Source organism: Pezoporus flaviventris, unplaced genomic scaffold (genome assembly GCF_033815535.1).
Source record: "Pezoporus flaviventris isolate CSIRO_AGI_PZ_B2104156 unplaced genomic scaffold, CSIRO_AGI_Pfla_v1 ptg000164l, whole genome shotgun sequence".
In the NCBI taxonomy this organism is placed as follows: domain Eukaryota; kingdom Metazoa; phylum Chordata; class Aves; order Psittaciformes; family Psittacidae; genus Pezoporus; species Pezoporus flaviventris.
Window position 1 is genome coordinate 776,858 of NW_026892712.1, and position 14,342 is coordinate 791,199.

Here is a 14,342-nt window from a genome sequence, read left to right on the forward strand (position 1 = left end):
TGCAGAGGAGGACCATGAGGATGATCAGGGGACTGGAGTACCTCCCGTATGAGGACAGGCTGAGAAAGTTGGGGCTCTTCATCCTGGAGAAAAGAAGGCTGCATGGAGACCTCATAGCAGCCTTCCAGTATCTGAAGGGGGCCTATAGGGATGCTGGGTAGGGACTGTTCATTAGGGCCTGTAGTGATAGGACAAGGGGTAAGGGGTTAATACTTAAACAAGGGAAGTTTATATTGGATATTAAGGAAGATGTTCTTTACTGTAAGGGTGGTGAGGTACTGGTATGGGTTGCCCAAGGAATTTTGAATGCTCCATCCCTGGCGGTGTTCAAGGCCAGGTTGTACAGAGCCTTGGGTGACATGGTTTAGTGTGAGGTGTCCCTGCCCATGGCAGGAGGGTTGGAAGTAGATGATCTTAAGGTCCTTTCCAACCCTAACTATTCTATGATTCTATATATTAAAACATGTAAGAAAGAATGACCTACTTTTTATACTCTTTACTATCCAGATGGTTTTATTTCTTCATCCTGCCAGTGAAATTCCTAACTCATTTTTGGTGTTTGTCAGTCAAACAGCAGATAGGAAATGGACAGCTTCATTCGGTCTTCATAGGAAAACACGCAAAGGAATATGCAGACTATGTACATAAGCCCACAGAGCTCTGGACAAGCCTAGCTATTGCAAGGCTGAAGAGTACAGTCTCAGCAAGATATGTGCACGTGATGTTGAATTCAGGTTTTGCTTTCAAACATGTAATATTACCTTGAACTTTAAAGCAAAAAAAAAAAGTTATCCACTATTTATGTGCAACAAAGCAAGTACCACACCTGTCTTGTTTTGTTTTTGCTTTTGAGGTCCCTTGAGGAACATGTCTGTGTTGCCTTCTGGACCTTGGACATGGAAAGGAATGGAAACTAGGTCAGGTTATTCATGACAACCACAGAAGAGCAGTATCTGCATGTACAGGAATATCAAAATGCCATGGTACAAATTGAGATGTAAGCAGGGAGGGAAACAGGCAGCACCAGGGAAGAACGCCCTTGCTTTAAGAAAAGAGCTGATGTGCAGCTTAGAGGAGCTGTAAGGATATCAACCACAGTGTTGAGAGCACTGAAGAACAGAAAGCCTTTTTTGCATTCGTGTTCACTAAACAGAGGAGTGTGTGAGAGGCCAGAGCAGCCCATGTCAGTGGCACTGTGGGGAGAGCTTGTCCCCCAGTTGGGAAGGAACAGGCTGCAGAGTCCTTAGTTAAGCTGAGTGTTGTCACATCAGTGACCTGCTGCTTCGTACCTGGGTGCTCTGGGAGTGACTGAAGCATCCTCAGACCTGTCAGCTGCTCCCTCTGGTGAATTTACAGAGAACAGAGGAGGTCCCACAAGGGGCCAGGGATGGTGCTTATCTACTGAGTAACCAGGGAACCACACAACTGCTAGCTCCATTTGCCCCAGATTTCCCTGGAAATTGGCCAAACAACTGTTTGTAAATACCAATGGGAAGATAATGAGATGAGGAACAGTCAACACGGATTTGTCAAGAACAAATCATGTCAACATGACCCAATTTCCTTCTGTGTGAAGAGGGTCCTGTTTACAGTCAGTATCTTGCATCTTCTTAAGAAGACTTTAGACAGTGTTTTTCAGGACAGTCTGAAAATGAAGCATAGGTATTACAGTGTAGGTGAAAATATTGTGCAATGTGTGCATTTCTTCAGCACTGGAAAGATGTCCATTTCTGAACATGGGGTGTCAAGAAAGTTGAAGAACAATTTCAGAAAGCTCAAACAGCAAGAATGACCCAGAACAGAGAATGGTCTGCATAGCAACAGCTGTGAGGAGAACATGGTATTAAAAGGCTTATTTGACCCAAACAGAGAAGACCAAAGGCGAGGGCAAGATAAGTCTACTTGTGCATAAAATACTCATCTCCTAACAATCAGCTGTGCTTCCAGGCACCAGCACTCTTCTGTGACTACTAAAATATTGCATGGAGAGAAAAGGGCTGGTGATCCCTGTTTCTAGGCAGGACCTATTTGCTTTCTCTTTTTCCTCTCTCTCTGGCAGTGGGACTAAGCATTTCCCAAGTGCCTCTGGATGCAGCCCCCTTGAACTGGAGCTGCCTCTGCCCTGCCAGCTTTCCTCTTTCTGCTCCAGAGCTGTCCCCTCTGTGCTGGAGAAGGGAGATGCTGTTTGCCTGATGGCCGAGCTTTAGAAATTATCTCATCATGACTAATGTGAGATTTGTCACAAGCAAACCAGCAAGGAAGAAAGAAATTGTGGCTATTCCTGACTCCATTTTTAAGGCAGGATGTGAATGATTAATATTCAACACACTATTTTCCAGCTAAAGCCTGAACCAGACCAGGGTAGATCAGTACAAGACTTTGGAGATTTGGGGTGGGGCTTGTATGTGATTTCTGACTAGAGAGAAGCACTTCATCTGCAGTGACCCAGCTATGAAAGGGACTTTCTTAATGTGCTGTCAGTTGTATAGATGTAGAATATCAGATTTTTTTTTTTCCACAAAAACAAGAAGCAAGCTCTACTTAAAATATAGATTGAAATGAAATCTTTCTAGAGGACTAGCCTGAAGGCTTTTTATTTTTTTAATAATTTTTTTTTTTAAATCCATGATGCTCACCTAACAGAGCAATTAGTGCAATGGAGAGTCCCCGATTTGAATGATTTGAATCCCTGGTAGATTAGATTGCTATTAAAGGAGGTATTAATGGGCTGCCGAGAGCTGGGAAATTGTTGCAGAAAAGTGTGTTTATGGAGTATGGTGCTGGCAGGTATGATTTCAATCGGATTTGACATTTAACATAAGTGTATACTGCACAAGTCCTGCAGTTTATGGATAATTCCTACAGGCCTACTGCCTTTCTAATTACTGAAATTAAAAAAAAACAGGTCAGGCACATCCTAACAGAAATCTATTACTGCCCTTCCCCCACTGCTGCTTTTTACTTTTCTTTTTTTTTAATATATGGCATTTGTTGAGCACTTAATGTCTGGGATATTGTGTGAAGCAGAGTAAAGACAGGGAGAGAGTGCACTGGGAGGAAGGGATGAGGGGTGGGATGGAGCGGCTCTTGACCCTGGCTTCTGCATGAAGGAGGCCTAGGAGAGGGGATGTCCTGGTTTTGGCTGGGATAAAGTTAATGTTCTTCCTAGGAGCTGGTACAGTGCTGTGTTTTGGCTTTAGTCTGAGAATAATGCCGGTAACACTACTCTCATGGTAAGTTAGTTGAAATATTTATTCAGTTGAACTGGACAGTAACTTTTATACAGATTGATAGCTGGTTCAAGAACCATATAAACCAGGTAAATATTAAAGTTTATTGATTGTTTCCTTTCAGCCACTTTGTAAGTTAAAAAACCCCAAGATTTCCCATGGTTCTAAAGATACCATCTTAGACACCATTCCTGGAAGAAAAGGTACAGCACTTCAGGGTGCCACTTTGCAAAGGTGGGGTTGTGCTGAACACAAGATGGGATGAATTTCTACGTACCTGTCTTTCCCTCTGCCCTGTACAAGTCTCTGAGCAGCAGAGGGGGAACTGTCACTCCCGGGGCAGGGAAGCCTCCCAGCTTTGGTTCAGGCCTTTTCTTTTGGCTATGTCTGCCAGAGCATTTTGCTACTTAAGTGCCGAGGTTGCTGCCACGTGTGTCTGTGAGCACCTGTGCCCTAGTCCCAGCATGCTGGGGCCTCAACCTACTCCTGCTCCCTGGGTCAGAGCCAGGATTCTCAGAACCTTTGGGATTGATCTATAACTTCATGCACTGGTCATTTTATCTTCCCCAGTGCCCTGGCTCTTGGTTCACAGCACAGTGCTGCATTAGAGCACTGCACAGGGAGCAGCATCTCCTGACAGGTCCCAGAGCCTCCTTCAGTAGCTGACAAGAAATGGGCTGATCTGCAGGGCTATGGGGAAGGCCTGTGGTGATCATGATGACAAGCTCATGATGACAAGCCAAGCGCTGCCTCCATATGCCCTTTGTGCTGCCTGGTGCCTCACTGTGAGGTTTTCTGGGTGGCAGAAAAGTCTGGTGGTGACTGGGGCTTGTAATATGAATATTTAATACTAATTCAGTTGTTTGTACTCACTGCAGGCTGGAAGGTATGACTTTTTTCAGGGCCACATCTCTGAAAAGTGATGATAAAGACCTGGGTACAAAAGTGTGCTTGCAAATCTCTATGTATTTACTTCTGTCTATCATGTGATCATTTTATTTATCAAATACAGTGTTGAAAAAATACTGTAGAGCAACAGGCAATATATAGGCCTGTTAGTATAGCTACAACATCTTATTAGAATGAATGGTACCTTCAGGGCATGAGGAATGTAAACAGTGTTTCAGAAAGAAACATTCAACCATATATTACTAAGACACGAGGTAGTGAATGGGCAGCGCTACAGCAGCACCTACGTGCCCTTTTGGGGAGGCTTGAGTGGGGCTCCAGCCAGTCACTGTGGTCTCTCAGTGGAGTTATCTTCTTGCTGTATTAATACAAATTGTGAGTTTCTGAGGGATAGCAACTGTCTGCCAGGGAAGCTGAGAACGAATCTGTGTGATGTTATCCTGGGATCCTGAGCTGCTGTTAATGGAACTGCACGGGGAGGTCTGGACCACAGAGCCTGAATTTGCCTGTCACCCACAGTGAGGGCTGTGTGAGCATCAAAACAGATAAAACAGGCCACTCCAGTCCCAGGATTTCAGGAGGTGTAGTGGTTTAAGCCCAGCCGGTAACTCAGAACCACGCAGCCGCTTGCTTACTCCACCTCTTCTTCCCTCCCCCCCCACTCCTGGAGGGATGGTGATACGGAGAAAACTCCAGGAACAAACTTGCCAACAAAGTTTTCAAGCTGACAAGCAGGTATTCTTTATTGTGGCGCCGGGAGACACCAAGGGATAGCTCCTCCTAACGTGTGTCTCCCCAATTGCCACACAAGCTGTCTTTTTATAGCCACTGGGCATACATACATATTCATGAGGCTATGTATGGATTACATCGTTTTCCAGAGAGTTCCCCACATGCGTACAGAATTGTGGTGGTGGTCTCTGAGGGTCGTTTACTTCCTCCAACAATCTTCATCACTTCTGGCAGCCTTTGAAGCACGCGCAGTAGATGCTCATACCAGTTTAATTGGTTCGCTAGCATCAGAGACATAATAATCCTCCTACTTATCAGTTAGTTTAACTGTAGCCCATCCTGGACACCTGCAGTTCCCAGATACTCCCTATCCTGTGTCCTGTTCTTCTAGACTGTTTTTTCTTAAAACTATGTCAACTATAACAATTTATCTTCTGAGAAGTCTCAGTATGTTCTCTAGCTGCACTCTACTTTTTTCTATGTATCATGCACCTCAGTAATTTTCCATTGCTACTGTTACAAAGCCTTCAAACTTAACATTACATAAAACTAATTCTAAAGATTTCTATATTCCATTTTGTGCCCCCCCTTTGTCTCAATGGGGAGGAGAAGCAAAAGAATGTAAATCCCACAGGTTGAGATAAGAACAGTCCAGTAACTAAGGTATAACACAAAACCACTACTACCACCACCAATAATAATGATGATAAGGGAAATAACAAGAGGAGAGAATATGAAACTAAAAGGGGAAAAGGAAAAGAAAACAATAAGCTCAAGTGATGCACACTGCAATTGCTCACCACCTGCCAACCAATACCCAGCCCAACCCGAGCAGTGATCTGGGCCTTCTGGGTGACTCCCCCAGTTTATATACTGGGCATGATGTGCTGTGGTATGGAATACCCCTTTGGCTAGTTTGGGTCAGGTGTCCTGTCTCTGCTTCCTCCTGGCTTCCCATGCCCCTCCTCAGTGGCAGAGCATGAGACTGAAAAGTCCTTGATCGAGGTAAGCATTACTTAGTAACAACTAAAACATTGGTGCGTTATCAGCGTTGTTCTCAGGCTAAAGTTGAAAACACAGCACTGCACCAGCTACTAGGAAGGAGAAGGATAACTGCTACAGCTGAACTCAGGACAGCTGCAACAGCCTCTTTGAGGATGCTCCTCTGTGAGACCTGTGGAGCGGGATGGCTGCCGTCAGGGCATTTCCAGCCACAGGGCTCTGCAGGCAAGTCGAGCAGGTCCATGGGCTTGTGGTGCTGAGTAATTGCTCAAAGAAAACATTAGGGGAGGTTGAGGGGGGAGGCACCATCAAATATGGAATTTTATTTTCCACCAGACACTGAAAACACAGTTTCCTGGTCCTATGGAAAACTTTTTCCCAGGCTGGTTGCTGAGCTTAGTAGGAAGGAGTTTTTGTCAGCAGGCTGGGGGCAGGGAGGATGGTGTTTCTTAAATCAATGGAGATAGACAGCAGAAACCCCAGTGTAAATTTCTAGGGCAAGTGGCGAGATGAGAACCTCTGGCTTATGGAAAGCAGCATGAATTAATAATCATTTAATTGGCTTTTCCATTATGTTACTGGGTTGGGAGATGGAAATTTAGATGAAGTGGTTAGTGGTACTTTAGCTAAAAGAATCTGATGGCTGGGAGGTGGGGTGGCAATTCCCTTCCCACCAGGATGGAGAGCAGGCAGCTTTGGGGACCCTTGCTGGTTTTGCCTCTGGACCTAGCAAAGGAAAGTATCCCCACTTCCAAGGGATCATCCCATCTCACCTCTGAAATAATGCCTGGGAGGATTTCTCTTCCTCCTCTGGAAAGCAGCTGCTGAGGAAGAGCGAGAAGACAAGCATGTCTCTGAGCAGTGTTGCGGCAGGGCAGCGTGCCTGCAGCAGCACCATCCCCTTGCACTTGGCTTTCGGGTACATTTGTTGAGAAACACGTATTTTTCTCTAAGGTCAGCAAATATGAACTAAATCCACATAAGAGACAAAATAATAAGAATACTAGTGCATAGTTGTACATCATGCTATATAAGCCCTGATTCCTTTTCTCTCCTGCAAAGCCTGGACCTCTAAGGGTGATGTTGGATGTGGTTAGAGTGCAGGTGTTGGGCTCCACCTTCCCTGGTGCCGAGCTGCTGGTCGGGGCTGAGGCCCTTTTGACGTTCTCAGCAAAGGACATTCTGTCCTGACCACTCTGTGAAGATGAAAGTCAGTACCTGCCAGGAGAGCAGGTGTCAAGCTGCATGCCCTCATTTCTCCAGGTGTAAGAGAGTTCTAAATTCCTCTGGTCTGTGACATAGACTGAATGTGTCACTTTGCGTGTTTGGCTGTTTATCAACAATAAACTTTGGTCTCTTTGTAAAAATTCCCAGTGAGCTTTCAACTCAAAAAAAAATACTTAGAACAAATATTATAGAATCATAGAATCATAGAATAGTTAGGGTTGGAAAGGACCTTAAGATCATCTAGTTCCAACCCCCCTGCCGTGGGCAGGGACACCTCACAGTAGACCATCTCACCCAAGGCTTTGTCCAACCTGGCCTTGAACACTGCCAGAGATGGAGCATTCACAACCTCCCTGGGCAACCTAATCCAGTGCCTCACCACCCTTACAGGAAAGAATTTCCTCCTTATATCCAATCTAAACTTCCCCTGTTTCAGTTTTAACCCGTTACCCCTTCTCCTGTCACTACAGTCCCAACAATTCCATGTCCTTTTTATGTTGAGGGCACCAGAACTGCACACAATACTCCAGGTGAGGTCTCACAAGAGCAGAGTAGAGGGGCAGGATCACCTTCTTCGACCGGCTGGTCACACTCCTTTTGATGCAGCCAAGGATATGGTTGTCTTTCTGGGCTGCAAGCACACACTGCTGGCTCATGTTCATTTTCTCATCGACCAGCACCCCAAAGCCCTTCTCTGCAGGGCTGCTCTGAATCTCCTCTTTGCCCAGCCTGTACCTGTTCCTGGGATTACTCTGACCCAGGTGTAGGACCTTGCACTTGGCATGGTTAAACTTCATGAGGTTGGCATTAGCCCACCTCACAAGCGTGTCGAGCTCCCTCTGGATGGCATCCCTTCCCTCCAGGGTATCAACCGAACCACACAGCTTGGTGTCATCAGCAGACTTGCTGAGGGCGCACTCAATCCCCCTGTCCATGTCAGCGATGAAGATGTTAAACAAGACCGGTCCCAACACCAATCCCTGAGGGACACCACTCATTACTGGTCTCCAGCTGGACATTGAGCCATTGACCACAACTCTTTGCATGCGGCCAGCCAGCCAGTTCTTTATCCACCGAGTGGTCCATCCATCAAATTGATGTCTCTCCAATTTAAAGACAAGGATGTCGTGTGGGACAGTGTCGAATGCTTTACACAAGTCCAGGTAGTTGACATCAACTGCTCTCCCCCTGTCCATCAGTTCCATAGCCCCATCATAGAAGGCCACCAAATTGGTCAGGCAGGATTTCCCCTTAGTGAAGCCATGCTGGCTGTCACCAAGCACCTTGTTGATTTTCATGTGCCTTAGCATGCCTTCCAGGAGAATCTGCTCCAAGATTTTGCCAGGCACAGAGGTGAGACTGACTGACTGGTCTGTAATTCCCCGGGTCATCCATTTTCCCCTTCTTGAAAATGGGTGTTATATTTCCCTTTTTCCAGTAGTCGGGAAGTTCACCTGACTGCCATGATTTCTCAAATATGATGGCCAGCGGCTTAGCAACTTCATTTGCCAGATCCTTCAGGACCTGCGGATGGATTTCATCAGGACCCATGGACTTCTGCACGTTCAGATTTTTAAGATGGTCTCGAACCAGATCCTCTCCTACAGTGGGCCCAAGGTCTTCATTCTCATCATATCATTCTCATAATATCTCATGCAGTTCAGTCAGAGCCTTGTGGTCCTTGATTTTGCAGAAAACAAGATACATGGCGTGCAGATAACAGCCTCACTCTCTTCTGAAGCCCAAGGTTCTTAGTATCTGACAGAAGGATGGAGAGACGTGTTTTGCTAGGAAACATACACATCTAGGAATGTTTGTCCCAGCAGTCAGAAGCTGGGAGCAGAAGCACCACAAGCATTGCAACTCAGTGTTGGTTTCTGTTCCTTCAAGTACCACAGCCCTGGTGAGAGGGCAGTGATCCCTGAGCATCAGTCACGTGAGGTGTGCAGCTGCTCTGAGCTGTAGAGATGTCTTCACTTGACACAGGCATCTAACCAGTGCTGGCAGCCATGTGTCGGAATATGGCACAGTGGCGGTGATGTGGGTCTGTCTGTCCAGTTGCTGCTCTGTGAGAAGGGCTGTAGGAAGCTTTTCAGGGGGTGCAAGGTACTGGTCTCGATGTTCAGAAAGGTATGTGTTGTCCTGTGTCCAATGCCAACCATGTGCTAGTGAAGTAGTTTGTATATTCTGTGTGTGACTGGGTACACCCAAAGAGGCAGTTTTCCAGAAAAGGATGAGTGTGTGCATTTGACTCTTTAAAAGATCATCTCCAGTTGAAACATGCAAACTCTCCAGCTCTTTAAAACTGTTGGTGTTCAAGCACTGCACTGGTTATGGTGGTGCAGGTTATGGACAAACACTTGAAGAGAGGCGAAGGGAACATCTCAGTCGGAGCAAGGAAAGGTTTACCAAAAGCTTTCTAGTTTGCAGACTATTTACTTTCTTTTTACTCTTCCCTTATTCATCCTTTCCTTTGTCACCTTTCTCCTTATTTGTACTTTTCTTCAAGGTCTTCATTCTCACAGTCCCTGCATCTGCCTTCTAAGACTTGGGTGCTGCGGTCAGAGCCTTTGCCAGTGAAGACCGAGGCAAAGAAGTCATTCAGAACCTCAGCCTTCTCCAAATCCTGTGTAGCCTGTTCTCCCGAGAGCTTCCTGAGGGGGCCTACGTTGTCCCTAGTCTTTTTTTTATTTGCTACGTATCTGTAGAATCCCTTCCTGTTATCCTTAACATCCCTAGCCAAGTTTAATTCTAACTGGCCCTTAGCTTTCCTAACCTGGTGCCTAACTTCCTGGACAACATCCCTGTACTCTTCCCAGGCCTCCTGTCCTTGCTTCCACTTATTACAAGTGTCTTTTTTAATTTGAATTTTCCTCAGTAGCTCCTCATCCATCCAAGGAGGTCTCCTGGCCCTCCTGCTGCACTTTCTTCTAGTTGGGATGCAACACTCCTAAGCTTGTAGCAGGTGATCCTTGAATATCAACCAAGACTCTTGGGCCCCCCTGCCGTCCAGGGCTATGTCCCATGGAACCTTACTAAGCAGGTTCCTGAAGAGGCCAAATTCTGCTCTTTTGAAGTCCAGGGCAGTGAGCTTGCTGCACGCTCTTCTCACTGTCCTGAGGATCTAGAACTCAAACATTTCATGATCGGTGCAACCAAGGCTGCCCTGGAGCATCACATTTCCAACCAGCCCTTCCCTGTTGGTGATCACGAGGTCAAGCATGGCGCCCCTCCTTGTCGGCTCCTCTATTACTTGCAGAAGGAAGTTGTCTTCCACACAATCGAGGAACCTCCTGGATTGCTTGTGCCAGGCCGTACCATCGTTCCAAGAGATATCAGGGTGGTTGAAGTCACCCATGAGAACAAGGGCCTGCGAGCGTGAGGCTTTTCCTATCTGTCTATAGAGTGCTTCATTCGCATATTCTCCTTGATCAGGCAGTCTGTAACAGATCCCCACACTAATGTCTCCCATAGCTGTTTTCCCTTTAACCCTTATCCACAAACTCTCTGTTGACTGCTCAGCTGTCCCCAGACAGAGTTGCATACTCTCCAGCCTATCCCTAACATAAAGAGCAACTCCCCCTCCCCGCCTGCCAGGCCTGTCTTTTCTAAAACGCCTGGAACCTTCCATTCCAACACTCCAGTCATAGGAGCCATCCCAACATGTTTCTGCTATGCCTATTATATCATACCCCCGTAGACGTGCATACATCTCTAATTCCTCTTGTTTGTTCCCCATGCTGCGGGCGTTTGTATAGAGGCATCTTAGCCGAGCTCCAAATGAAGCTGGCTCATTGGCTGGAGCTGCTGGAATATATCTACATTGCTCCGAGCATTGCATTTTTCAGAACTCTGCAACAAACCTGTTATTCTGGGGTCTGGACAGTCATTAATATTTCTGGGTTTGAAAGACTGAAGTTATGTGTTTGATCGAGTGCATTTAATAAAATTGGTCACTTTGGATATGGTAGGTAAAAGTAAATTTTTATTACTTTTTACTTTGCCCTAATTCTAAGCAGACTGCTTTCCAATAGAAAGGAAATAAGGAAATGCCCTGTCATGACTCCAGGATTTACAGCTAGTGTTCAATAGCTATGGGGCCACTCACACCACACAAGGCTCGGGCTGTGTGTATTAAGGCAGGCTGGTCCTCTGCCTTCCATAGTGCTGGCTCTTGGTCATGGACTCTGCCTCCCCAAACACACACAGAGGAACTGCTTTCCTTGGTGGAAGAGCAGTGCAGGTGGGTCCAGGGTGGTGCCACGTTTCTTGTGCTCCAAGCACATTTCATTAGTAGGGAGCAATGAAGGCCAGCTATGGTCCTGTAGCCATCCTTAATAACTTTCCAGTCCTGAACTCCAGGGAGGGTGTGGGGTTCAAGCTAGTGTGTTGACCTGGGAAGTAGTCTATCATTCTGTGTTGGTGTCCATGAGTCGGCACTGAGAGTACAGACTTGTTCTACTCAAAGAAACTCTGTTTGGATATTTTTATAGAGTTGGAAGCACAGTGGGATCCCGTGGTTTTGGATTCAGGTGTAGCCAGGACTTTACATTGTGCATGTAGGCTGCATAACCAGCCAGGGCTGAAACACCAGGCTCGTGGCAGGGCAGCCCTGTGGGTAAGGAAATCCCCTCTAAGCAGGCTTTGGCATGGCCAAATCTACCAGGAGAAATTCAGTAGTACCAGAGATCCTCTGATCCCTGCTTCCATCTGGCAGTATTGTTATCTACTTGCAATACCAATTTTCCCTCTCCTGAAAGTTATTTTGCCTCTATTTAAGTGAACCCTTAGAGGTGGGGTCTGGCAGGGAAGATGGTTAGAAATGGGGAGCTCTTCCTGTGATACCTTTTGGAATGCAGCTCATGCCAGTGGATGTTTGGCTGTTTATCAACAATAAACTTCGGGGATCTTTGAGAAGGAAGCAGTTTGCCTGGATCTTACTCTGACAGCATCTTCTGAAACAAGAAGCTGATACCAGTGGGTTCACAAAGAGAATAAGAGACAAGGGGAAGAGTATGGGGGGACTGGTTGAAGAATGCTACAGTGCTTTGTTAATTGGCAGCCAATCCATCATATTAAATATCCAGCTTTCCTTTCAAGTTACTTTCCTTTCAATATTACCTTTCAAGTGAAAATTAATAACTCCTATTAAGGGCAAAATGGGTTTGAAGTCGATTCGAGCCAGATTAAAGTACTGTTATGAATGTGGGTTTGGGGAGGAGGAGATGGGGGCTGTGTATAGTATACTTGTCCTTACAGCTTTTAAATAATAGATGTCCCACAAATTTATGTACTGCAGGCTGCCAGGGCTTGGGGGGAGGGGTAAAGATCAGGGATGCGCTTCTCAGAACACTACAACTTGCTGAGGGTTTTGCTGTTGAATTCTGGGCTCATTTGCCTTTTTGCGTTTTGTTGAAATAAAATTGCCTTTCCTCAGCTTGTTATAGCATGAGGTTCAGAGTCCTATCCCAGCACTGGCTGTAGGCTGGGTCTCTGCCATTGTGGGTTTGGTGGGACCCTCAGATGTGCGCTTTTGCCTGGCAGCGTGCCACTGCTTCCAGCACAGGACGCACCTCACTTGGATTGATGGCCACAGATTCCAACCACCTCCAAGGCAAACATATTCTAGAGTGTTCATATGCAAAACATTCAGTGAGCTAGGAGTATGAGTTCTGCTTTGTCGAGTCAGTCCAACTGCTCTTGGAGCTGACACACTGGCCTTTGCATCTGGCCAAGCATTTGTGTGTCCTATGTGAACGCTGGACAAGACTTTCCTGGATGGCAACACTTAGCAGGTTGTAAGCAGCCCACAGAAATATCTGAGATTTCTCTGCTTCTAACTATAAATGACACTGTTCCCTTACTATGAAAGATAGTCAAAAATGAATTTTTTTGGCTGGGCATGCTTTGTACGATGTAAGTTAGTCCACAGACTCATCCTCTTCCAAGTCTTTGATATGTGTTTCAAGCAACAGCAGCAGGGTAAATGGAAATATTGTCTTTTTCCAGCTTAAGCCTCTTTGGGGATGTTGTGATATAAATCTCATTTTGTTGCAGCACCAGCCAGCCATGTAGAGAAGGAGCTGACAGACCCTCCAGCATCCTCTAAACGAATATCATTTCCCAGCAGCTCTGAGTTACCTCTCCCCTTTAAATGGTCAGAAACTTCAGAAAAGACCAAATCAGAGCAGGTAAGGAAGAAGAAACCATCTTTTTGTGCATCTACAAGAAGGTAATTTGTTTCATATGTGCCAAAAGCAAAGAATAAAATAGGAGGAGGATGAAAGACAATAACTGGTGGTAGGAGAAGGCATCAAATTATTAAAATATAGCTGTAAGGAAAGAGGAAAGCAGCGGTTGTACCAAGTGCGTGATTAATTTGTCTTGCTCTGCAGATGTATCAGTGTCCATATTGCAAATACAGTAACACAGACGTGAATTGGCTGTGGGTGCATGCCATGACCCAACACTTGCCTCAGCCCATGCTCTGCTGCCCTCTCTGCCAGGACACGCTGATCAACAAGATCGATTTGCAGCTGCACCTCACCCATCTGCACAGTGTGTCACCTGACTGTGTTGAGAAGCTCATCATGACAGTAAGTGCTGCGTAATCAAGCATGTCTGCTGCCTTCCTAACCCGCCAAACCATACCTAGCCCAACCCAAGCAGCAATCTAGCCCTTCTGGGGAACTGCCCCCAGTTTATATACTGGGCATGACGTCCTGTGGTATGGAATACCCCTTTGGTTAGTTTGCATCAGGTGTCCTGTTTCTGCTTTCCTCCCAACTTCCCCTCCTCCCTGACAGAGCATGAGACTCAGAAAGTCCTTGGTCAGAGTAAACATTACTTAACAACAACTGAAAACATTGGTGTTATCAGTGTTATTCCCAGGCGGAAAGTCAAAACCAGCACTGCACCAGCTACTAAGGAGAAAAAATTGCTGCTGCTGCTGAACCCAGGACAAGGGTGAATTATTATTAGCCCGGTGGGCCCATGACATCTCAGGCAACCGAGGCAGAGATGCAACTTATAGATGGGCTTGTGATTGAGGGGTGGACTTGACAATGGACACTGTTGCCCAGGTCATTCACGAGTGTGAAACGTGCTGCAATTAAGCAAGCCAAGCGGTTAAAGCCTCTCTGGTATGGGGGACAATGGTTGAAGTATAAATATAGGGAGGCCTGGCAGATTGACTATATCACACTCCCACCAACCCACCAAGGCAAACACCATTTGCTGACC

General features: G+C 46.1%; 1 protein-coding gene across 1 annotated transcript in view; it reads left to right on the forward strand.

The window, feature by feature from the left end:
* Positions 1 to 14,342, forward strand: part of LOC133283323 (zinc finger homeobox protein 3-like) — a 155,759-nt gene that overhangs the window by 116,068 nt on the left and 25,349 nt on the right. Inside the window, 2 exon segments of the mRNA XM_061480007.1 lie at positions 13,164 to 13,291; positions 13,496 to 13,696. Coding sequence (XP_061335991.1) covers positions 13,164 to 13,291; positions 13,496 to 13,696 — 329 coding nt within the window.